At 51.8% G+C, this 23,703-nt stretch overlaps 2 protein-coding genes across 3 annotated transcripts; both read right to left on the reverse strand.

Moving 5' to 3' along the window:
• Window positions 1-5,260: 5,260 nt before the first annotated feature.
• On the reverse strand, window positions 5,261-11,106 carry LOC122363744. Its single transcript, XM_043333350.1, has 4 exons — window positions 10,939-11,106; window positions 10,219-10,392; window positions 9,089-9,162; window positions 5,261-8,203 (listed from the first exon to the last, which is right to left on the reverse strand). Exons 1-4 carry the CDS (start codon window positions 11,087-11,089, stop codon window positions 7,949-7,951), a joined length of 654 nt encoding a protein of 217 aa, XP_043189285.1. The 5' UTR covers window positions 11,090-11,106; the 3' UTR covers window positions 5,261-7,948.
• A 913-nt stretch (window positions 11,107-12,019) lies between these two features.
• On the reverse strand, window positions 12,020-23,670 carry LOC122363725 (DEAD-box helicase Dbp80-like). 2 transcript variants are annotated; one of them, XM_043333295.1, is made up of 13 exons: window positions 23,593-23,670; window positions 18,071-18,106; window positions 17,118-17,185; window positions 16,388-16,707; window positions 16,084-16,176; window positions 15,717-15,819; window positions 15,476-15,590; window positions 14,534-14,711; window positions 14,104-14,214; window positions 13,805-13,931; window positions 13,382-13,544; window positions 12,957-13,148; window positions 12,020-12,676 (listed from the first exon to the last, which is right to left on the reverse strand). In XM_043333295.1, the coding sequence occupies exons 3-13, from the start codon at window positions 17,178-17,180 to the stop codon at window positions 12,612-12,614; spliced, it is 1,530 nt and encodes a 509-aa protein (XP_043189230.1). In that variant the 5' UTR covers window positions 17,181-17,185; window positions 18,071-18,106; window positions 23,593-23,670; the 3' UTR covers window positions 12,020-12,611. The 2 variants fall into 2 exon arrangements, with proteins under 2 accessions (XP_043189230.1, XP_043189231.1); XM_043333296.1 differs by having other exon boundaries at window positions 18,075-18,106; window positions 23,593-23,667.
• Window positions 23,671-23,703: the final 33 nt, after the last annotated feature.

The raw sequence follows: 23,703 nt of genomic DNA on the forward strand, positions 1-23,703 counted from the left end.
GCAATTCCTGGAGGTCGCGCTGCAGCCCTATGTTTGGCGGCCTATAACTAAAAAACTATTGGTTTTCTACGATAAAAACTTTATATGGTTCAACTCACAATCAGCCAACAAACATTTTGGCCATCTCGGATTTTCAATTTTTGAAAATTTTGATCACGTGACCTTTTGATCTATTTTTCGAAGAGTGACCTTGATATTTTCCCCACTGAAAGTTGCAATTTTGTCTGATGACGATTAAAGCCTTATCAATTGTCATTCATATGCGAAAATAAAAAAAGTGGATATCGCCCTGCGTTGACCTCAGGTCAGGTCATTTTTATGACCTGTCCATTATTACGAGCGGGAGCGACAGCGAGATCTCGAGAATAAAGCAAGATAGCGACAAGCGGTAAACGGTGCAGGGTACACACTACACACGGATAATGTCTATAATTGCTACTGAGGTCATTTTCAGGTCAGGTCAAAGATGACGTCACAGGAGCAAAAAGGAAGTCAAAATTGCGGCACTACATATATATGAAGTTTTTCTCCAAGAACTTTCAAGGTATCCCAGCTACGAACAAACTAATATCACCATCGTGATCCTCTCGTCAATCCGCATCGAAACATATGTATGTTGACCTCGAAAGGTCGAAAGGTCAAAAGTTGACCTTAGGTCACGTGACCTAAGGTCAACTTTTGACCTTTCGACCTTTCGAGGTCAACATACATACTTTTCGATGCGGATCGACGAGAGGATCACGATGGTGATATTAGTTTGTTCCTAGCTGGGATACCTTGAAAGTTATTCGAGAAAAACTTCATATATATGTAGTGCCGCAATTTCGACTTCCTTTTTGCTCCTGTGACGTCATCTTTGACCTGACCTGAAAATGACCTCAGTAAAAATTATAGACCTTATCCGTGTGTACCCTGCACCGTTTACCGCTTGTCGCTATCTTGATTTATTCTCGAGATCTCGCTGTCGCTCCCGCTCGTCACGTGACCTAAGGTCAACTTTTGACCTTTCGACCTTTCGAGGTCAACATACATGTGTTTCGATGCGGATCGACAAGAGGATCACGGTGGTGCTATTGGTTTGTTCCTAGCTAGGATACCTTGAAAGTTATTCGAGAAAAACTTCATATATATGTAGTGCCGCAATTTTGACTTCCTTTTTGCTCCTGTGACGTCATCTTTGACCTGACCTGAAAATGACCTCAGTAAAAATTATAGACCTTATCCGTGTGTACCCTGCACCGTTTACCGCTTGTCGCTATCTTGCTTTATTCTCGAGATCTCACTGTCGCTCCCGCTCGTAATAATGGACAGGTCATAAAAATGACCTGACCTGAGGTCAACGCAGGGCGATATCCACGTTTTTTATTTTCGCATATGAATGACAATTGATAAGGCTTTAATCGTCATCAGACAAAATTGCAACTTTCAGTGGGGAAAATATCAAGGTCACTCTTCGAAAAATAGGTCAAAAGGTCACGTGATCAAAATTTTCAAAAAATGAAAATCCGAGATAGCCAAAATGTTTGTTGTCTGATTGCGAGTTGAACCATATAAAGTGTTATCGTAGAAAACCAATAGTTTTTGAGTTATAGGCCGCCAAACATAGGGCTGCAGCGCGACCTCCAGGAATTGCCCGAGGCTATATCTCGGAAACCGTTGTTCGGAGAAAAAAATCCTTGCCACAGCTGGCTTCCCCGCCCATCACAACCCCTTACACCAGTTTTCAACGAAAAATAAAATATGAGGGTGCAAATTTAATTTTTTATTTGTCGATTTGTCGTGGAACGCCCCAGCCGTGACCTGTCCTGCAGTCCTGCAGCTATGGTGTCGTTGCGCCACCGTCTGCGACGGCAGATAGATGGCCGGCGGACGGCCGCGGTTGCATCAGGCCGGTACGCGCTGGAATGTCGACCCGACTCGGCCCGCTGTGGGTGTGTCCCTCCCTCAGCGGGACGGCTGACACCGTGACCCAGCGGAGACAACGCCGGTCGGCCGGCCGGCTCCGGGTCATCCCGGCCGCGTCCTTGGGCCCTCTGACAGCGAGCTCGGTGCCAATTCCAGCTCCGAGTCGGGGACAGTTGTGGGACCGATTCCCTTCTCTCATATCGTGGTAAAGAGAACATACGTTCGAGCTCCGCTGTCATTCGGAGGCGCGCTCCCTCACGCGTCGTGGTCCGGCCGCCGACCCAAATATAGCCTCGCTCGGCGGACCGGCCCCGTATCCTGTAACCACGGATGCTCTGCTCCCGGCACCGACGCTGACGAACTGTAGACAGTCGGAATACACCTCTCGGCCCGTTCGGTTCTCTTCTCTCGCTTCCGCGCCCCTACGACAATGGTGGCAGCGGCGGTCGAGGGGACTTGTGCCCCTCACAACGGACCCCAGCCTCTGCATCTGCATTAACTTCGCAGACTGGTTAGTCCGTGCTCCGATACGGTGCGTCGCCCCTACGTCACGTCATCGACTAGGGAGCTGACCTGTGACCATCCTGGACTTGTCATCGTCCAGCTGCACCGTCTCCAGTGAGCAGCTCTGCCCGGCAACATCATCGGCCTGCGGCAACCAACGCCATCAGCTGCACTGGACCTCTACGGAGCCCGCCGACAGCGCACGGCTCATCAGCCTGCGCAGTCCTCCTCAGCGTTATCGAGTGATGGACACCACCTCGTATACAACATCTAGCCTGAAGGAGAGAAGAATGGAAAATTCAAGCTAAAAAAAAAACTCAAGAAAAAGTCAAAAATCATTCCACTTAAAAATCGTGATCAAGAAAATGAAAAAGATAAATGAACTCTTGATATTTTTATAAAAAAGTGACAGTGATTGATTGGTGAAATCTTGTAAAACAATTGTGAATTTGTGAAAAATTGTACTGTCATGAAATTGTTTTCGTCAGTGTTCTGTGTCGTTTGCAGTGTTTCTGTGGTTACTCTCAAAATTTTACGGAGAAGTACGCAAGTGCAGTTCTTTAATTTTACCAGCACTTGTCTTGTCATTTCGACAGGTAACGTAAATTGAGCATTTTGTAAATGGAATGGACAGTCAATTACGTGCAAATCGTGGTTCAATCACCGAAATTATATATTTGTCTCCAAAAACGGCCAAAGTTGCCGAGGGCCAGAGATGCCCATGGGACGAGCCCTGCCAAAGAGCAGAGGACTCGCCCAGCCGTAAGCTCCACGACCTTGACAGACACGCACAGCGGTCCGGCAATGGTCCTTTTTCTTACCATTTAATAAGATCAACGACCATTCAAGCCACCGTGGCAGGCAGTAGGTGCAATTGCCACGAAACACCTACTTATCTGTTCATACCATTTTGCAATACGCTCAACCAAAAAATTATTCTCCGTTAGCTTGACGTTTGCTCTCTTTACTATGGTCGCTTCGGTTCCCTACGCTTCCCTGGGGGGAGGGAAGATATTGTGGGACCGATTCCCTTCTCTCATATCGTGGTAAAGAGAACACACGTTCGAGCTCCGCTGTCATTCGGAGGCGCGCTCCCTCACGCGTCGTGGTCCGGCCGCCGACCCAAATATAGCCTCGCTCGGCGGACCGGCCCCGTATCCTGTAACCACGGATGCTCTGCTCCCGGCACCGACGCTGACGAACTGTAGACAGTCGGAATACACCTCTCGGCCCGTTCGGTTCTCTTCTCTCGCTTCCGCGCCCCTACGACACAGTCCAGCTTCGACCTCTGAGCCGCCTGTCCGAGCTCGAGCCACTCCAGCTCCGAACTCTGGTTCAGTCCCAACTCCCAGCTCCGAGCTGGCCTCGAGTCTTGGTCGGCTCAGTGTCACCGGTCAGCTGATGGTGGACAAGGGGTGCCGCTGTCTGATCTAAGCCTATCAGCCCGTCTACTGTGTCTACGTAGTCCGTCAGCGGCTGAATGTCACAGTGTTGGCTAACACGGAGACGTCCATTCCGCTGTCGCTCACCCCCCCCCCCCCCTCCCGCATTCCCCGCTGACGTTCTGTGGCTGATGACGTCTTTAATTATGACGTCGGCGACGTTTCTGCTGAAGACGGTGGCTGGCAGTGCCGAGATGGATTTTATCTGTCTTCGACTCGGGGATAGGATTACAAATCACGGTGTAATCTTGGTGTGGCTCGCTTCTGTCCTTATCTGATTAGGTATGTACTGTCGAGATTTTTAGGTCGACGTGGGCGCTCATGCATAGCTCTGAATCGGTTGTTGTGAGTCTGCGGTGACTCTCTTTGTCAGATTGTTTCTCTTTCACCTTGATTTGTGGTAATGACCGCTGATTCTGTTCGCATTTCATCTGCTAAACCTTTACGACTCAGTAAATGTGGTGGGTAGTTTAGCGCTGCATTACTTCTGTAAAGCCATCTACTGGCATCTTGCTGAAATCTTCTTTAGCAAGACGCATTGTCTGTTTGACAGGATTTGTCTGTGTTGGTTGTATCATCTGATCCCAACCGTACAGTCTTTGGGAGGTCTGCCAAACAAACGAGTAGCACCTGGCTATTCGGAAACTTTTGGAGCCCTTATCGGCCGTCCCGTCTCCAACGATTGTTAGCGTTGTCTAATTAAGTTTAATCTTCTTACCAGCTGATGTTAAGCAACATACGGGTTGTTTTATCCATGTAATTATTTTGCATCGACATCAGAAGCAATTTAGATATCGGAGATAACTAGTTAACTACGCATTAAGCGCCTACAAATAAGGACATGGACTTGTCGTCTGAGCGGCAGTTCGCATTCCTGAACAGAAAAATGATGAAATGTACAGCTTGATGAAATTCTTCATGAAAGGGACACCGGCTTACGCTCGATAGGCCACACCTGTACAAAAATGCTCTGTCGCCTTTAATCTGCTGACTCCTGTAGAGTCTGAGTAGCGTCCGATCACCTCTAAGTGAATCATCGGCCAAAGTCCCATCTCCATGTATCGTCAACTAAAAATACAGCCTTCCCAGGCGATAGATCCGTCATTGGTCTCACGCTAACCGCAGGCGGAAGCGGGCTCTGTAAGTCCTCTGTCACGATATTCCGTATGTGAGACCAGGGACTCGCATCTCGCCGCGGTCTGAGGTGCCAACCGTGAGGTCCGGGAATGTCCCACCTCTGTGTGGAATATCGACCATTGGGGGGGGGGGGGGATCTGGGCTGGGAGGTAGAGGTGCGGTCCAACGCCAATGGATCTGTCAGGATTCATTCCTTTTGGACTGAACTGGGCATCTGCTAAGTTTCGACATTGAGGGCACTGCAATCATGTGCAATAATGAAACAACGAACATCCGTAGCACGAATTTATTAGACATCAAAATTAACATCGATTCATATGCTATATACGAGACATCTCGTAATTTCACAATACTTCACAAAACATGCACTATGACATGCTACTTACAACTTACAATACAGTTTCATACAGTTGGCACGGCCTCCGCCTCAGTACCATGTCTATACACTTCTACACAATATCATGTTATCACACATGAATCGCAGTTCGCAGGATTCACTTTATACTTTATGGGATTCACGCTTTCCCAGGGCGCAACAAAATACACTCGACAGCATAACGAGATAAAGAGACGGTGCGGCGGAATCGTACAGCACAGTGAAGGGTGGTCATTGGTCACGTGACTGATGACTCGACATATCTCTGTCGGGCACCCAATTAGACATATTGAGCGGTGCATTTTTAGACACTTTTGTCGTCTACAGGGTCGTCTACAGAGCTTACGACTGGGACCAGTGGAGGGGCTGTCAGATAGGCTGAGATTCGTGACCACAACTGACTGGGGGAGGACCTTGGTGTGTCACGGATGGGGCCAGTCCGAGCCGGACCACCTGCCTGTGGAGGTGTAACGTCATAAAACGTCAGTGATCCTGTTACGTGGTTGTGACGCTGTGCTTATCAGCACCTACGGACCCGAGTAACCACCCAATCAGTTATAACGGACGGCCGTAAACACATCAGTTACAGACACTCTAGTGCAAATGATGGCTACGGCATTATTAGCGACTGCGAGCCTATCACAGGATCACCCAGCGATGGACAGCCTATTGTGAGACAAGCAAGCGCTAGGCCGACACGAACAATTGCCCCTTCACGGTCGTATTCACAGCTATCCCCGCCGGGCCATTGCCGACTGAGTGGGGAAGTGTTGGCTGGAAACAGTCCTGTGTTTTGAAGTTTATTGCTTGCGATCAGTAACCTTGCGTTGGTTGATTCTGGTTTATGGGACAGTCTGTGAGCGGGTATGCAAAACAGCCGGAGCCAAGGTCTGTGCGGCCGGTTCCATGACCCGGGCGACGGTGCAGCTCAGGGGGCTGTCGCCGACCCCGCTGTGTGACAGTGGAGCTCAGGGGGCTGTCTCCAGCCTCTCTGTCCTCTAAATTCGGCCTCCGATCGACACACTGTTCCATGAAGAGGTCGAGGTCGATCACTGTGATCTATTCGGCGGCCGAGTTACTGGGACTCTCCATCTCGCATATCTCGCTGCATTGAATTGACGACCGTTGAATCACGTCGCAGCCCAAACAGGTCCACCAATGTGCCTTGATGCCGTCCCGGGTCATTTATCACACATAGTGCGTCTCTGGCATGCGGCTGCGGTTCTCAGAAGTGTCACGGTCGGCTCGCATGCTTCAGGTCGCTGCAGTCCGGACGCCGTATAACTCTCGTTTCGATCGGCTCTGGATGAGTCTGTCATTTCCGGATGGCAAGGCTGAGTAGCATACTCCCACGCACTACCACACGAGGTTAGCCACGGTCAGCGAGCGGCGGTTACCTTGGCGGCTGGGATGGCCAATCTGCCTGGTCCGGTCTTTCTCTTGTCCTTTTCGCGTGAATTACGTTCTCTCTCAAGAACAGGTTCTGCTAATTAGAATGGTAACCACAGGACAGTGCGCCTGCCTTCCCACAGTTCTCCAGCGATAGCCGATAACAGCCGCAGTCACCGACAGTTGTCCCAGTCACTACCAGTCACCAGCAGCCGCCGGTATCCCTGCAGTCGGTGACGAGTGTCCTTGGATCCGGCGGCGCCGGTGCGTCGCGCTCCACTCCGGCGGAGGTCACTGCGGAGGTCACTGTGGTGGGACGGCCCGCACCGACCGGTCACCGTCTCCGGTATGGCACTGATGGTAGAATGGCAATTGTCAGTCGCACTGCACGGACAATCCAGCGATGGCAGCAATACCGTCTGTTGTTCGGTCCTATTGCCAATCCTGCATTGTTCCAGCAATATTCACCGGTTTACATGTGGAAGGTCGCGTAGAGCCGCGAGTTCGCCAGCAGATCTTCGAAGGACGTTATTCCCGGGAGCGGCATTCCTGACCCGGGCCGGGAATTGGCAGCAGTTGACGTTCGACAGGGACGGTTAACGCGGATTAGCGGAATCCCGTCGGTAAATCATTGGTCTCCGGCTGCCGTCCCTCGAAGGCAGCTCAGCAGTCCGACGGTACTGTGCGCCACTGGGTTTGTCCCACGGACTGCCGGAGATGATGTGCTTGGAATTCGGCCTTTCCAAGCCTGTGTCCAACCCATTTGGTCGATTTGGTAGGTATTTGCCGACATTATGTAAGCGCCGTCACGGTAGATTGTGTACGTCTTCTCTAAGATCGGTCGTTGGATGTCCTCTGTCCAGTTGGAGACTGCACAGTAACACCGTTCACTGTCGAAGATTGTTCATGTTAGTGTCTAGCTATTGGTTGGAAAGACACACCTAGCGTACATACAACTAACAACAGTTCCAACAGCCTCTGTTCTCCGCAGTCGGTCCATTCCACCATCTCTCCAGCCGCTGTACCCGTGCTCAGTCGCGCACTCCCGAGGCCCGCGACTGTCCACCCGTGTCCATACAGCCTCTCTCAGACTGTCAGCTTTCAGAACAATTGCTGCTGCTGCTGACTGTCGAACTCTGTCCCTCTCAGAGCAGCTGTTTAGACCAGCTGCTGCGGTCCGTCTCAGAGCAGCTATTCAGAGCAGCTGCTGCTGTTCGCTGTCGAAGTCGGCCGCCGCCCGCCAGGTGAGCAGTCGCGGCTGGCAGTGCGGCCGCACCCGCCGACCGGCTCCCAGCAGGCCCAGGGTGTCCAGCAGGCAGCGCGCGAAGCGGCGCACGAACACGGTCTCCTCGGCGGCGCGGCGCTGCGCCGGGTCGTGGCACCGGCGCGGCCCCAGCAGGTGCGTCAGACCAAAGTCCTTGCACGTGATGTGGCCGTCGTCGTCACAGTCCTGCCGGCGGCAGAGCGACGTCAGTGGGTGATCACTGGTAGTGGTGACGTCCTCCTAAGTCAGATTACACCGAAACAGAGGGTCCGGTGTAATATAGGCAGATATGTTGATCGTCAATCACTAAGTAAAGCCTCGATCGGTTGTTGCGTCACATGCGACCTTCAGCCTGGACGCTGGGTGCAGCATTATCAAATGGTACGCGGCCTTTACACGATGCTGCTTGACGATATGCCAAACAAATGTGCAAAGTAGTTGGCCTCGTGATGCCCCTCTCCTCCCCGTCAACCGTCAGATGGTATCTCCCCACTAACCGACGTATTACATTGGCTGCGGTTGCTTTAGTAACTTACCTTGCTAAGATCAGTTTCAGAGGATTGTCGTTATCGCAGATATCACCGATTCTTTTACCTACTCCCGTCTCCCGGGCCAGCTAACACCTAGTGCAGCGATGTCACTCTTTATTAGGACGAGGCCAATTGCGAACTTCATCGCTTTTTGAAACGGACGGTTTGGAACGTCCATATGAGTTCACCGCATGGCTACTGATTTGACGGTCCGTCTCTGTTGACAAGCGTCTCCTGCGGCTGCCTCCATTAGTTGCTGAGGATTCAGGTATAAGTAAAGCCAACTTGGGTACAAGCTGGATGGTTGGATGGAGTTTACCCAGCGGGGTGTCTGCGGGACCGGGTGAGCTCACCGTGGCGTGACTGGCCATGTAGAGAGTGACCGCCTGGCCGGCGCAGTGACCGCCTGGCCGGCGCACTGGACCGGGTGAACTCACCGTGGCGTGGCTGGCCATGTAGAGAGTGACCGCCTGGCCGGCGCAGTGACCGCCTGGCCGGCGCAGTGACCGCCTGGCCGGCGCACCGGACCGGGTGAACTCACCGTGGCGTGGCTGGCCATGTAGAGAGTGACCGCCTGGCCGGCGCAGTCCACATCCTGGGCACAGCCGAGGTAATCTGAAACACGGACACAGGTCAGTCAGAACAGCGAGGCACCACGTGAATCACGGGCACAGCGGAGGTGGTCTGAAACACGAACACACGCTAGTTGGTCCAGCGAGAATGCCGGGACACGCGAGCTCCCACACATGTGACCACAAGCTCATGAGGATGACGAGTGGTTGAGCAATGCTGCTGCATAGTCAGAGGATGACTGCTGGGCTAAGCTAAGACACATTTGGAGTTGTGGTCAAACAATGCATGCATGTTATGCCGAGTTTTCCAATTACTGGAGTGTCTCAGTCCTCAGGCGATGGCTTATCCGGTGTGGAGGTTACGAGGAGGAGGCTAGTCGCCGAATTCATTAATTTTCGTACAAGCACATGCAATGCAACAGGCGTAAAATTTGTAATTGGGCGTGTCAAGAAGCGATAGTAAATCAACTTTTGGTTGGCAAATCTTTCGCTCGAACCAATCTTATTAACGTTTTTTTTTTTCCTAAAAAGGCGGTGGACAAGAGATTGCGCTGTCCCGAAGGCTTGACCAGCGAAAGGTTGATATAACAACGTTATCTTCCGTTAACTATAGCGCCGCACAGACTCTGCTCGAACGTTACATTGGCTGATGATCGGCCGGCCGTCCCTCTCATGTTATGTCCATTCCTCCATTCCTTACGCGATGTGAGAGGGACGGTCGACGAGCTGAAAAAGAAAGAAAAAAATCGAACCCGACGGACGCTCCTCTCGGCGCGCGGGAGCGCACCTCCGCCGCGCGCACCGAGCGCCCACGCACTGGGGAAGCGTCTCCCGTCCCCTCCCGTCCCGTCCGAGAGGGCCGCGCCGCCGGCAGGGCCGCCCCGGGCGGCGGCGCGGCTATTCGGAGGACCGTCTCGCCGCTGTCCGGCGCTAGCCCGTTAACGAACATTTATCACCTTCCGCGTACATATGCAGCAAACGGCTGCTTGCCGTTTCATGCAATATTCATATTTCATATGCTATTTACAATTAGCAGATGCACTCAGCGTAGCTTCCTCTCCCTAATCTCCCCGCCGTGGGTCTTCCGCTCTCCGCTCACCAAGCTGACTGAAGCGCTGCTCGGTGCTGACGTTGGACGCCCTCCAGAAGTGTTCGGTCATGTAGAAGGGGCCGCAGAAGGACCTGCCGCCCACCTCCCGGCACGGCGTGTTCAGGTCACAGTCACTCGAGGCCACGCACAGGCAGGAGAGGCAGTACCGGTCGGGCATCACGGCTGTAACGGACAAACAGGCGACACTGCCATCAACAGGGGCTCAGTGTCACCGGCGGCGGACGGGCGACTCCCATAGAGACAGGGAGGCGGCGAGAGCTGGCGACCCGATGCGCCTGGGGTTTAGGAATGTACCCTGTGGTTTGGGTGCTGCTCAGTTGACCAACTGATGTGCTAGTAAGGAATATCGCCGTGGCCCGTGGCAATGGCCATTTGCTCCCGAGCGGCCGGCGTACCCAACTTCTCACCTAAGCCGGACGTGCAGTGTGCTCTCCGGTCGTATAAACATTGGTTGGCTTGTGTTTATCATAGCGCTGGTCGTAGTGTCACATATTGGTACCGATTAGACGGGATCAGCTTCATAAGAACGCCCACTTTCAGGGACAAATAACGAAGCTACCAGGCAAAAATAGAAATACGATTAGGCTAGCAAATTTATCATTGTTTACTCTTGAAATATTAATTCACACTTCACACCGGTTCCGACTACCCCTCAGCGTGTAGTACTAGCGATCCCCGCTATAGTCTCCGCTCCCCGAGTCTCCTCACCGTTGCTATTCCCTGCCGCCGCGGTGCCTGAGACCACCACCAGCACAGCCCCGGCCGCCAGCAGTAGTGTGTGGCGCGCCATGGTGTCTGGACAGACTGGAGACCGGACCGGCCACTGCCACTGCGCGCCGCCGACTGACGCACGGTCCATCTGCAGCCGGCCGGAGATGAGCTGCCGCGCCCCGCCGGAGCCGAGTCGACGGCAGGGGCACCCGGCGGAACGGGGGGGGGGGGGGATTACGCACCGGTGTGGTCGCGAGTGAAGTGAATCAGTCAAGGCATGTGGGATCATAATGTCATATTTGTACCGTGTTGAAGTCATCCTGATGCGCCAACCGAATAGGTATTCGTAGACATAAAACTGGTGGGAGGCAGCCATGAATCAAGGAACGCATAGAATCGAGCCCCGAACTTCATTCACGATCGAAACAGCGGCTCTCAGCATCGAATTTTACGAGCTCCGTCTGTGTATTCTTTTAGCATGTTTATGTTCGCAATCGCGTTGTGTGGGTAACTGAAGTGTCCGGCCACCCTGTTCGTTGAACAAGCGGCTTCTATTCACAGACGAGCGTCCGTAGACCGTGACACGGCTCGAAGGGTGGGCCGCTGCATTGTTCGCCGTGAAGGGACTACATTGAAACGCAGGAGATTGTGATAAGGGGGTTTGTTACAACCGAATTTGGATCATAGCCATTTGTTACGTTCTTTTTTTTTGGGGGGGGGGGTAGAGGGTTGCAGCGCATGTACCTCATCAATTGCCCTTCGGGCTGATGCCCTGAAACGTCCACATTGATAGCGCTGCAATCTAGCGCAGGTATGTAAGACGCTGTATCCAGGTGGATCAAAGTCGACACATCCTTTAGACCAATAGTGATTAGTGCTAAGCAGCTACCATGCTGTCTTGCGACCAGTGACCGATAGGGATGTGACCTCTAGGAATCGAACCCGGATCGCCGGCATTCAAGACAAGAGCGCTGTCATCGAGCTACGGTGCTGTACAGTTAGCCGCAGTCGCCTCCATGGCCGATTGACAATCCAGTCATTCATTGATGTCAGTGGGCGTGACCGTCACACATGAGAATGTGCACAAAGATAAAATGTATTTCCTTCTTGGAACGGACAAATGTGATGGCGGCGTGAAGCGGTGCACAGATCCGGTCCTCGCCGCCAACTGAAGCGTAACCAGCGACCCTCGCAGGATCACAGCTCGGCGTCACAGACTCACGGCGCTCCACAGCCGGGCTCATGGCGCCGCCAGGTTCACTGGCACGTCAGGTACCCGGTCAGGTACACTAGTACCACACTCACAAGTACCACCGGCACCACACCGCGCCGGCCCGGGTCACCTCACATCGATGTGCCACGTCCGACACCGAACTGACGTCTCGAAAAGGTCGGACACGGGGCCTGGCGGCGGAATCTTCAACAGCAGCAGCAGCAGGATACACGGGAGCATCAACTCCGCACAGAGCCGTGGAATTGCGTCTCGCCCACCGGCCCGGCCGAATGCACAGGTTCCCCAGCCCTGTGGCCAGAACCGTTTAATTGAGTGTAGCTCATCCGCGGCCCAGTCCCTCACACAGGGCCGTGGACCTGAGTGTCGCCCACCACCGGTCCGCTCTGTGACGATGGACGGAACGGTGGGCAATTGATTAGCTAGCGCCAACCACAGCCTAGTCCTTGTTGATCCTCTCGATTTCGTCGGCGTCTTCTACGTCCAATCGGTTGATTTTCCGGCCTGTGAAGAAATTAAATGTGATCAGAAGGACGAAAATATAAGATTCATTCACTGCACACCGATTACTAACACATGTTATAATTACACTTGATAACCCAGCTAAGAAATAATGGATAGACCAGACAACCTACTATCAAACATGTCTAAATGGCCAAAATAGAAATGCCACCTCGGGCAATACACTCTAACGTCTTAAAGCAAAGAAGAGTTACTTCTCATTGCACAATGCACATTGCACATATCACATGAGAACACTGTCCCAGCCCAGCCACGCCCGTACCGAAGTGGTCGATGATCTGTTTAAGCACAGCGTGGGAGCGCCGGCCGTCCACCAGGTTGATGGCGATGCCGGCCTTGCCGAAGCGTCCGGTGCGCCCGATCCTGTGCAGGTAGGTCTCGCAGTCGGCCGAGCCCGTCTGGTCGACCGGCAGGTCAAAGTTGACCACGATCGTCACCTGTTCCACGTCAATACCTGGAGGAACGACAGAGCGGGGTTAGTGAACACTGGGAGGGAGGGGGAGAGGGAGAGAGAGAGAGAGAGAGAGAGGTGCCTTTCTCCTCAGAATATTTGCTGATTGATGTTATGAGCGTCTCAATTATCAGTTCCCGCCCCACCTGACACACAGCAGCGCACACTGAGACAGCACAGCCCGGCCTACGAAGTACCCGCGTCCCTCCCTCAGCCCCTGGCGCCCGGTGACTGACCGCGCGACAGCACGTTGGTGGTGATGAGGATCTTCTCCTTGCCGTCGCGGAAGCGGTCCAGCACGCTGATACGCTGCTCCACAGTCAGCTCGCCAGAGAGCAGCGCCACGCTGTGGCCGTCCGCGATCATCTTGTTGGCCAGCCACGAGGCCGTCCGCTTCGTCTGTGGTCAACAGGGGTGGCTAGATGAGCTACACGGGTAGGTGAGGTTAGACGGTAGGAGGATGTCAGAATCGGTGATAGAAACACGTTGACAAGTAGCGACATCTGAGCTACCGACCAAAGGCACAAACTAACATCGCTTTGCAGGTGAGGAAGCATTGTCACCAGACCAGTTGACTCTGTGCTATCCCAGAAATGATCAGCTGCTCCTCTCAACAGCCCCCCTACCCCTCCCCCTCTTGTGCCGCCCGGCCGACTCACGTGGCAGAAGATGATGGCCTGTCCGATGGTGATGACGCCGTAAATGTTGGAGATGGCCTGGTATTTGGACTCCTCCGACATACACTCCACGTAGTACTGCTTTATGTTGTCCAGACTCTCCTCCTCTCTGGCGGAGCAAACAGTTTGTCAAGGCTCTGTCAGTCCGCCTACTCATACCACGTCAAATGCTTAAAGAGGCCTCGTATTGAAGTTGAGAAATGCGTTAGCTCACTTTACTCTAGTTAATACTTCGCAAAAACGCGCATCAAGGCAAAAAAGTAGAGCGCAGTGCGACTCACCGTTTGAGTTTGATGATGACTGGATTTGAGACGATGGCCTCTGCAAAGTTCATCACCTCGCCGTTATACGTGGCCGAAAAGAACAGCATCTGACACGACTTCGGCACCATTCTAGAAAAAAAAAAACGAGGCAGAGGGTTACAGCCGTCACATGTCACTACATTATACTTTACATGCACTGCTACATGTAGCTATTTTATTACACTTACTCTCAGCTGTGAGAACATTGAGTGAAGACCTAAAGCGGCACCGTAAACACATAACCAGGTAAAAAGCTTTCTTGATCGTGGAACAAGTATCAGTGACCACTGACCACTGCAGTTGACAAATCTCCTTTAGAGTCGCGCTATATTCTCTCCTCCATCCAGCCGTGTCTGACATTCAGAAAACCCTCCACTCTCCAATCACCCAGTCTCTATCGCTCACTGACTTGTGAATTCGGATGCTTTGGTCCTGGTGGCCCTGCAGTGAGATCATAACGTCCGCCTCGTCCAGCACGAACACGGAGATCTTCTTGATGTCGAAGAAGCGGAACTTGATGCCCCAGTCGAGCACCTTTCCCGGCGTGCCGATGATGATGTGTTCGTCCAGCTTGGCGCCGCGGGCCACTGTAGATAGACGAGTGGAGGGACGGGAGGGTCGTGAGCGGGTTGGCGCTAAAAAGCGCATCCTATGGCAAAAAAAAAAACGAACCAACGAGCAGCATCACTGGGAGCAGATGAGCAAATGAAGAGCTGAATCACAATAGCAAGACACCGTATCGCACGTCGAGGGCGTATAGCGAATGAATACCGGCAAGACCCAACAGCCTGTTCTACCCACAACCAAACAAGGCGAGCAATACTCCACACAGCCACAATGCTTCACTCCGCAGCTCACGTCCCACGTCAGACCACAGCCAGGGCGCCGTCCCTTATCAGCCGGGAGGGAACAGGACGTAACTTACTCTCCTCTCCGCGGACGGCATACCTGATCCGGATGTCGGGACAGTACTGGGCCATCCTCTGGCCACTACTAACACAGACCCCGGGGATAGAGCAGGTACTCAGTACTTACTCTCCTCTCCGCGGACGGCGTACTTGATCCGGATGTCGGGACAGTACTGGGCCATCCGCTGGCCACTACTAACACAGACCCCGGGGATAGAGCAGGTACTCACTCTCCTCTCCGCGGACGGCGTACTTGATCCGGATGTCGGGACAGTACTGGGCCATCCGCTGGCCACTACTAACACAGACCCCGGGGATAGAGCAGGTACTCAGTACTTACTCTCCTCTCCGCGGACGGCGTACTTGATCCGGATGTCGGGACAGTACTGGGCCATCCGCTGGCCACTACTAACACAGACCCCGGGGATAGAGCAGGTACTCACTCTCCTCTCCGCGGACGGCGTACTTGATCCGGATGTCGGGACAGTACTGGGCCATCCGCTGGGCCACGTCACCCGTCTGCAGCGCCAGCTCGTACGTCGGAGACAGGCACAGAACCTGAGGGAACCATAAAGCACGTCAACCGAATGAGAGACATAGGACATGCAGTCAGCTGAGAGCCGAGCTCACAGTCACGCTTCGTTTCGGCTACACGTTTTTGAGTTTCCCACTCCTGTGACTGACCTGCGGGTAGTTTTTGGTGATGTCCACCCGGCTCAGCATGGCCAGGACGAAGGCGGCTGTTTTACCGGTCCCCGACTGCGACTGGGCAATCAGGTTCTGAGGCCTGCCAAACACAGAAACATAACATACTGTTTCAACGAAACCTGTGGTGGGTTCGGTAACAAATGAAACAATCGAAAAAATACAGGGGCAGATACATCAGTTAAATGCACATAGAATAGGCAGCTGGTGAACCGTTGCCCAAATCGTTGGCGAAATCGATCGTTATGGTATGTAGCGTGTCGATCATTCCTTTATCGAAATATGCCTTCACCAGTTATAGCTCGAGTCACACACAGCCGGCTCCCGAGGGCCGGTAGAAACTCACGGGTCAGCCAGCAGGATGGGTAGCGCCATCTCCTGAATCTTGGACGGCGCGTTGAATCCCATCGCGTACACTCCCTTCAGCAGCTCCGGACGACTGGTGGGTAAGGGAGAGGTGGATGGTCAGTTCACGTAGGGCGGAGCTGGAGGGAAGGCTTGTGATATTATTCCGTGCACTGCCACATTGAGCTCATGTACAAAAGTCAAATGTAATCTAATTTACGTCGAACTCGAGGTACTACCATTTCACTACCAACTCCAAACTCTAGCACCACAGTACGGTTGTAGACACGAACAGTCGCACTCACAGATTGAGCGCCTCGAACGACTTGACCGAGTAGAGCGGGGAGCTCGGGTCGGCCCGCTGCACCTCGATGTCGTTCTTGTTGGTAATGAGGCCGGTGCGGATCACCTTCTGTAGCATGGACGCCTCGGCGGCCGAGTACGCGTCCTCGCTGGACGCCGGCGCCGCGCCGTCCCCGGCCGCAGCAGCCGGGGCGGCGGCGGCGGCGGCGGCGGCAGTGGCGGTGCGAGCGGCCGGCGCGCGCAGCGGGGCGGGGGCGGCGGCGGGCGCGGGGATTTTGGCGCCGCCCGAGCCATCGCCGGACCCAAGCGCCAGACCACCGACCTGTGCATGTAAGGATAGGTGTTAGCCTGGAACTTGCTGGGTGATAGATAACATTTTTACACATTCTGGCCAACTATCACATTGCAGATGAGATAAAGTATGTGAACAGTAGGTATATGAAATTTCTTTGTTAGTTTTGGGTTGAACAGATCTGCCACAAACTAGATTTATTGATCACAAGAAGCATTTTCATTTTTCTGAACTAATATTTTACAGAATTTAATTTTTTTAAGAACTGTTTTTAATGGAAATGTTTCAAGTAAAAGACTATAGATACCATAGAACACCTGACAGAAATATTAAAGAGGCATTCAATACATAACAAAATATCTAATGCTCAAGTCAAGGAAGAAAATAAAACATTTGGTTTCTTCTCTACAACCAATGGAATGCATTAAATTCAAACTCACCCTTGAGGCTAGTGTTGACTCCTGCTTATCAGCAGATTGAGCCCAGTCACCAGGGAGTGACATTATGCCTGAAAAAAACAATACACTTTTTTGATATTTCAAAGATAATTTTCCTAGTGAAAACAAATGCAGCACTAGGTACACCTATTACAAGGGTCGGCAGCCTCTAAAAACAGCTGCAGTTTGGATGAAACCTGCAGCATGTGGCATGCAGGCTTGACCAAATATGAGATTAACAGTAGCAATAGGTACCTACTTGATGGACATGATTCAAAAACACTATTTCAAGACACAAGAGTAAAATTTATGGTGGCGTCAGGGAGAGGTGGCCTGAAGGTGCGCACTTGGAGATAGCAACATGAATGACCACCAACAATCAACATTAGGTATGGGTTGCTTCGAGGTGATCCCTGGCAGTAGCGGCAGAACACCTTCAATTAAATTTGTTGTGCTATGTAATAAGCAGGGCTGCGGAGTCGGAGTCGGAGTCGGTCGGAGTCGACAGTTGTGACCGGAGTCGGAGTCGGAGTCGATTTTAGAAACCCGAGCCGGAGTCGGAGTCGGAGTCACCGAAAATCTGTCGACTCCGCAGCCCTGCTGGGTCTGCGGAGTCGGAGTCGGGAGTTGGAGTCGGTCGGAATCGACAATTCTGCCTGGAGTCGGAGTCGGAGTCGGAGCTGGTTTTTGAAAGCCGGAGTCGGAGTCGGAGTCGGAGTCGCCGAAAATCCATCGACTCCGCAGCCCTGGTAATAAGTATGTCATGAAATTTGAACATACCGACCTACACTTTTGGATAACTGACAAGCTGTGCCATTTGACAGCCTTCGTCATCGTGGTGTTTTGAAACCTGCCACGAGCCAGTTCTTAGGAGCACCTGACAAACTACTAGCCACTAGGTATGGATAAAAAAGTTATAAGCTAATTGGTGGGAAAATAAAACTCTAGCAACTCACCTACTGTTAAGGAAGAACTTAATACTCTGCAGAAATGGAAAGGCTCTCTCTATCGTCTGGATAAAAATAGGCCCCGCCCATCCCAATCAGCTGCTGCATGACGAGTTGATGACGACAACCACTACTTACCAGCAACCAATCTAGGGATAGCGTACGTGACAGTAATGGTGCAGCGGTTGCAAAATATTACATTGTTATTCAAACGGTTTTTGCTTTTAGGGCCTTGTTAGATGAGGATGAGGTTAGATTAGATGAGGTGTTGATGCAGGCAGGTATTTTTTCAAATATTTTTTTGACAATTTTTTGCCCTTGTTTTACTTAATAGCTGAACCCGGGACCACCTGAAGTCTAAACCTTATTTTATATAACATGTCAATGCCATAGGTGGGCACGATCCGTTCCTCCGTTCCTCCGTTCCGGAACGCCGTTACAATTTTTAGGAACGGAGGAACGGACTCGTTACATTTTAAAAAGGGTAACGGACCAAGTAACTTCCGTTACATTGGTTTTTCGTTCCTCCGTTACAAGTTGACAGTTTAGTCCGTTCCTTCGTTCCTCCGTTACTTTTCGTTGTCCGAGCGGGTTGATCTTTCAGCTAACCCACAGACATTAATGCAGCAGTGGAATAGTGGATTATTGAGCAGCCCTGACTTGAAGACGGAAGATGGCCTCAGTGTACAGTGTACTGGCCTTCCGCAATGAGCCGGCGTTGCAGTATGTGTTCGCAAAGTTCAACACGGGCGTCCCTTCAAGCGCCTCAGTAGAGCGCATGTTCTCAATGGGAAAAGATGTGCTACGTGCAAAAAGGGCTACCCTCTCAGAAAGTGGCAGCGGAACATCTTCAATTAAGGGAGGGGGGGGGGCACTGCCGACTTTTTGTCCCATTCTTTCCATGCAACGCACATAGGGCAAATGTTAAAATGCCAAAATCAAAGGGGGCACGGTGCGCCGGTGCCCCCCCCCCGTTCCGCCGCCTATGCTCTCAGATGCCAACCTGGAACGTCTAGTGTTCGTGAAGTGCAACCGGCATCTGGCAGGGAACAAGTGATGCGCATCAGTACCACCAGACGTTTCAAGGTTTAGTGTCCAATCAGTGCCCACTGTCTTGGTAGATTTGGTGGGCATTCCGCTTTCTCGGGGTTTAGTTTGTGTCAGAATGGTCTCAAAAATGTTTGAAATAAAAATACCCAACATTTTAACGTTTTTTATTTTGCTGTAACGGAGTAACGGACTAAAAGAACTTCCGTTACATTATATACAGAGGAACGGAGGAACGAGTAACGGAAGTCACGTTTTGAGGGAACGGAGGAACGAGTAACGAAGTTACAATTTTGGGGAACGGTGCCCACCTATGGTCAATGCTGATGCTGTCTTGAAATGTGAAATTTAGACAATGGTAATAGGAATAATGAATAGCAATTTCACCAACATTTTAATCTCTAGGAAGTGCAATTAAAATTAAAATCACTGTCTGCCACACTGCTCCGATCCTGGTCATGCAACCAACGTTCATGGGTGGTGTTTCACGGCAGAGCACTGCAGTGCGCTGCGTCATGTGTGTGTCAGAGCATTGGGTTTCCATGGCAGCAGGCAGTGTCAACAAACTTCACTGTGACGCTAAGCTATGACAGCATCCCAGACTTGATCCCAGAACGCTAGCACGCTGTGGTACCAGCACCAGCAGCATGCTAGCAGTATTTGAACTCAAACCTCTGTTCTTGGTACGGTTTTTCAGAACCTCTCACTCTGTTCCAAACGCGATTCATCATAAACTAAGAGATCACATGCAACGTTGTAGGGGTTTCACGCATCGGAACCTGCAACCTTTTATTGGTTCCCCCCATGTACAGACATTACGTTAACCAAAGTTACTCTACAATGCCCGCCTGCCACCCGGGTGTATTAAACTAAGCGGCCCGTATGATTGTTCGTTCACGTTCACCGTGTATCAGCCCGGCATCTGCCATTCCCCCAATGAAATATTTTGCTCACATTCCATTACGCTGTATTTTCGTATCGTTAGACCAGGGGCATTTATGGTTCACACACTTACGCTCACGCACACTACCCATATCACACCTCCAAACGCACACTCATTCACGCTACGCGCCGCGCCGACGAATATAATTTAGATGAGACTATCCTGGATATAACGGGGGTGCCCACCGCTATTTGCGGCGGGTCGGAAAGCCAAATGAAATCCAGGACATTTGTCGGGGACTTCCGCAGCGTCTGGGCGCTGCGGCATTAATTTAGGGGGGAGGGAAAAGTTCGCTTACCGAAAGATGTTGCCCCGACGACACCGCACTGGCAAATGCCACGAGAGACGGGCCCGCGAGTCCCAGGTGCCGGCCAGCCGCAGCCTTTCACCCGGCGGGCACGCCTTTCCCGCCGGAGGCTATCATACGGCGGACTGGCCTTACACGCACTCTGGTACTCCGGCCCGCCGATGCCACGAGAGACGGGCCCGCGAGTCCCAGGTGCCGGCCAGCCGCAGCCTTTCACCCGGCGGGCACGCCTTTCCCGCCGGAGGCTATCATACGGCGGACTGGCCTTACACGCACTCTGGTACTCCGGCCCGCCGCTCCTCTCCGACGTACACGTCGCGCTAAATTTTGCCCTTACAACGTCATTTGAGTGATGCTATGGTATGCCGTAGCTACCAGTGCACACAGTGTCTGGATGGTGAAACAGGGCCATTATTAATCACATTTGCTTTGCTTTGTTTCAGCAGAAACCTGTCTGCACATGGGAGGAGCGCAACAAAAGCCCATCAAGTTCATGCATGGCAGTGGATCTCAACAGGAGAAAACCAGAAAGAACATGGATGCTTGTAGATTGCAGTTGTACACTGCTGTTATCACCTGATGTGCGTGGCTGGCATTGCTCCTGGCAAGAACCACCTGCAAGTGATGAGATGGTGCCTCAGTCGTTGAGTGTGCTGCAGTGTGAGAGGCGCCCTGATCTCTACTTTGTGATGGGTTTCCATTGGAGGTTCAACTGGGAAGTGAGAACTGACTGTGACCATGCTTGAGCATGCCAGTGGAGCTTTACATGCTTAGGGCAGCTTTTGAACAGATGCTGACCATGGCATGTCCCATCCAGTTATCACGTGCACAGAATGGTGGGGGGAGGGCAACTCTGGGCTCTTGAGTCAGCCCTACTGCACAGGGGGTACAGATAGCCGCTTACGTTTGGTATGTCCTGCACTGCATTATCAAGCCCAGTCTGCACCACAGGCAATGGGTCGGCTGCACTATATTAAAGGCAGACTATCTTGCAAAGGAGGCTGGCATCCTCTCCCATAATGACACACCAATTGGCAATCATCGCTGCGATGATCACGAGGGTGTCCGCTTATCTGCCATGGTGAGGTGGAGAGGCAGCTGGCCTGAGGGATGGTTTTACTTAATCTGAGGCCCCCTTTCCCCGCCTGCCAGGCCCGGTCAAACGACCGCTTCACAGTGAACGACTTGCAGTGGATGCCGTCCCACAGCGCAACGAGCGCGCCGACCAGAGGCGGCGGCCAAGAGGCGGCCGCGCTCCCCCGGTCGACGTTCCCGGTGGACGTCGGCAACGCCCACCGCGCGACCATCAGATCGGCTCGCGACAGCGCCGTCGCCGACTGACCGCATGACTGGTATCTGTTCTTGATGTGGGACCGACTGCCACCGCCGGTCGCGGAAGGGCATCGCTCATCGGCCATCGACGTCCACCAGCTTCGCGTGGGTCACTGTTCGGGCTGCCACCAATACACCGAATCGGATGGAACCCTGTCGGCGAATGCGGGCGGTGCTCCGACATCGACTGCGCGGCGGCCAGTGCATCGCGTGCCGGGAGGAGGCTGGCACCCCCGATCGGTCATTGGTCACAAACCGTGTCCCAGCTCATGACTGCATCCAGCGCAGCTCTGTGAGATGTTCTGCTGCAGTCTGCCGCGTGTGTTGAAAGGAGAATGAACATGAGAAAACCTCAAAACTTTATGCCTATTCGTATTTGACCAGTATTGGAATAAGTTTGGATTTTGAGAATTTGTGTCCCTGTGCTTGTGCCTGTGTGGAAAGGCATGCTTTACGGTGTACCATCTCAATTTGTGCGGCTGCTGACAGGCCACCTGGGTGCCAACGTATGTGCGAATCCGCGAATACGTTGTGTTTCGTCAGTCAGTATCGTTCTGAAAATATTGACTGCAATAGGCTATATAGCGTATGACGGTTCAGCCCAGCATTAATATCTGCCACCATTGATTGGGCGAATTTTGTGTGGTGGTTCGCTAATACATAACCTAAAGAGTGTTTTGCCGGAATCGTTTAGTAGCAGAACTGACCGGAATATAAGTAGAATGCAACGGTTTGAATCGTTAATTTGTTGAAACGATTGTTCTCTGAGACCACTGTGTATTGTGTAACTTTTGACCTGAGAATCACCAATTATAACAATGGGGAAGCAGTAGGCACTGTAGAGTGTAGGCAACACTATATAGTTGGCACACTTACGGAAGCACACGACTTACGCAGTGGACATCTGCATCATGCATGTTAAGGTTTACTGGGAAGAGTGAGAAATTAGTCAGAATATAACTGACTAAGGAAAATAGGCGATATTTCCAATTGAGCTGTGGCGGAGAGGGGGAGGGGACGTGTGGTCAGCTATGCCAATAATTCATTCTCTTTATGCAGCTGTGTAAAAGGGCGTCCGTTTTTTGGGTGAGACCTTCCCCATCGGCCATTTCCAAGCTAAATCGTGGTGGAGAGTCTGGAGACCTCAGCCTCGGTAGTCGGTACCCTGCGGCGTGCGCGCTGCGCCACCTTGCGAAACATAAAGCAGCAGTCCTGACATCTACAGGCGTGACTTTTCATGAAAGCGCGGATGTGTTCGCGCTTATGCGAAGAAAATTCTTCCGAGTATGGTTGATAATGAGATTAATTGTTGTCATTTATTTATTAATTCATTGGCAAAAGTACCCTAATAAATCGGTAAAGTAGCTTGAACTGTATCGTATTTCCTTGGGAAAAAATGACGAACTCATCCTAAGACATCCAGATTATTGGATGCGTTCGTCAGTTGTAAGTAGTTCAAGTTTTTGGGAAAATTTGCTTGTGGAAAATCATAATATTTCAAAGATATGCCTATTTTCGAATAATTTTTGCGATAATCTGCATTGAAAATGATTGTAAAGCAAAAGTGCAAAAGCTTATTGTCAACTTATTTTCTCAAATCACAATTTACGAACGCACAAAACTCCAGCTTTTAATTTAGTGCGTGTGCGAATTGCGGTCAAGAAAAAAGATTTAAACTGTCTATATTCCTCTTAAAACAATGCAGGATGAATGAAGAAAACGCTGTTTTGAACAATTGTATATTTATTTTTCTTAATTAAGCAAAAGCACAAAATTTTCAACTATTATTACATTTGCTCTCACAAAACCCATCACTTTTTAGCATGACGTCATGTCAGCCAAATTTACTAGCGCCATCTCTGGAGAGCATCTTTCGAAACCTCCAGACGATAGAGAGAGCCTATGGAAACTTCCGATTCGCACAACAAAAACACGAGGAACTTGCGCAGAACCTCTCCAAAATATGACTCACGAAGGAATTCGTGAGGGATCGATCGTGAATCACGAGGAAGT

The sequence above is a fragment of the Amphibalanus amphitrite genome, unplaced genomic scaffold (assembly GCF_019059575.1).
Source record: "Amphibalanus amphitrite isolate SeventyFive unplaced genomic scaffold, NRLGWU_Aamphi_draft 000637F_arrow, whole genome shotgun sequence".
NCBI classification, from domain to species: Eukaryota; Metazoa; Arthropoda; class Thecostraca; order Balanomorpha; family Balanidae; genus Amphibalanus; species Amphibalanus amphitrite.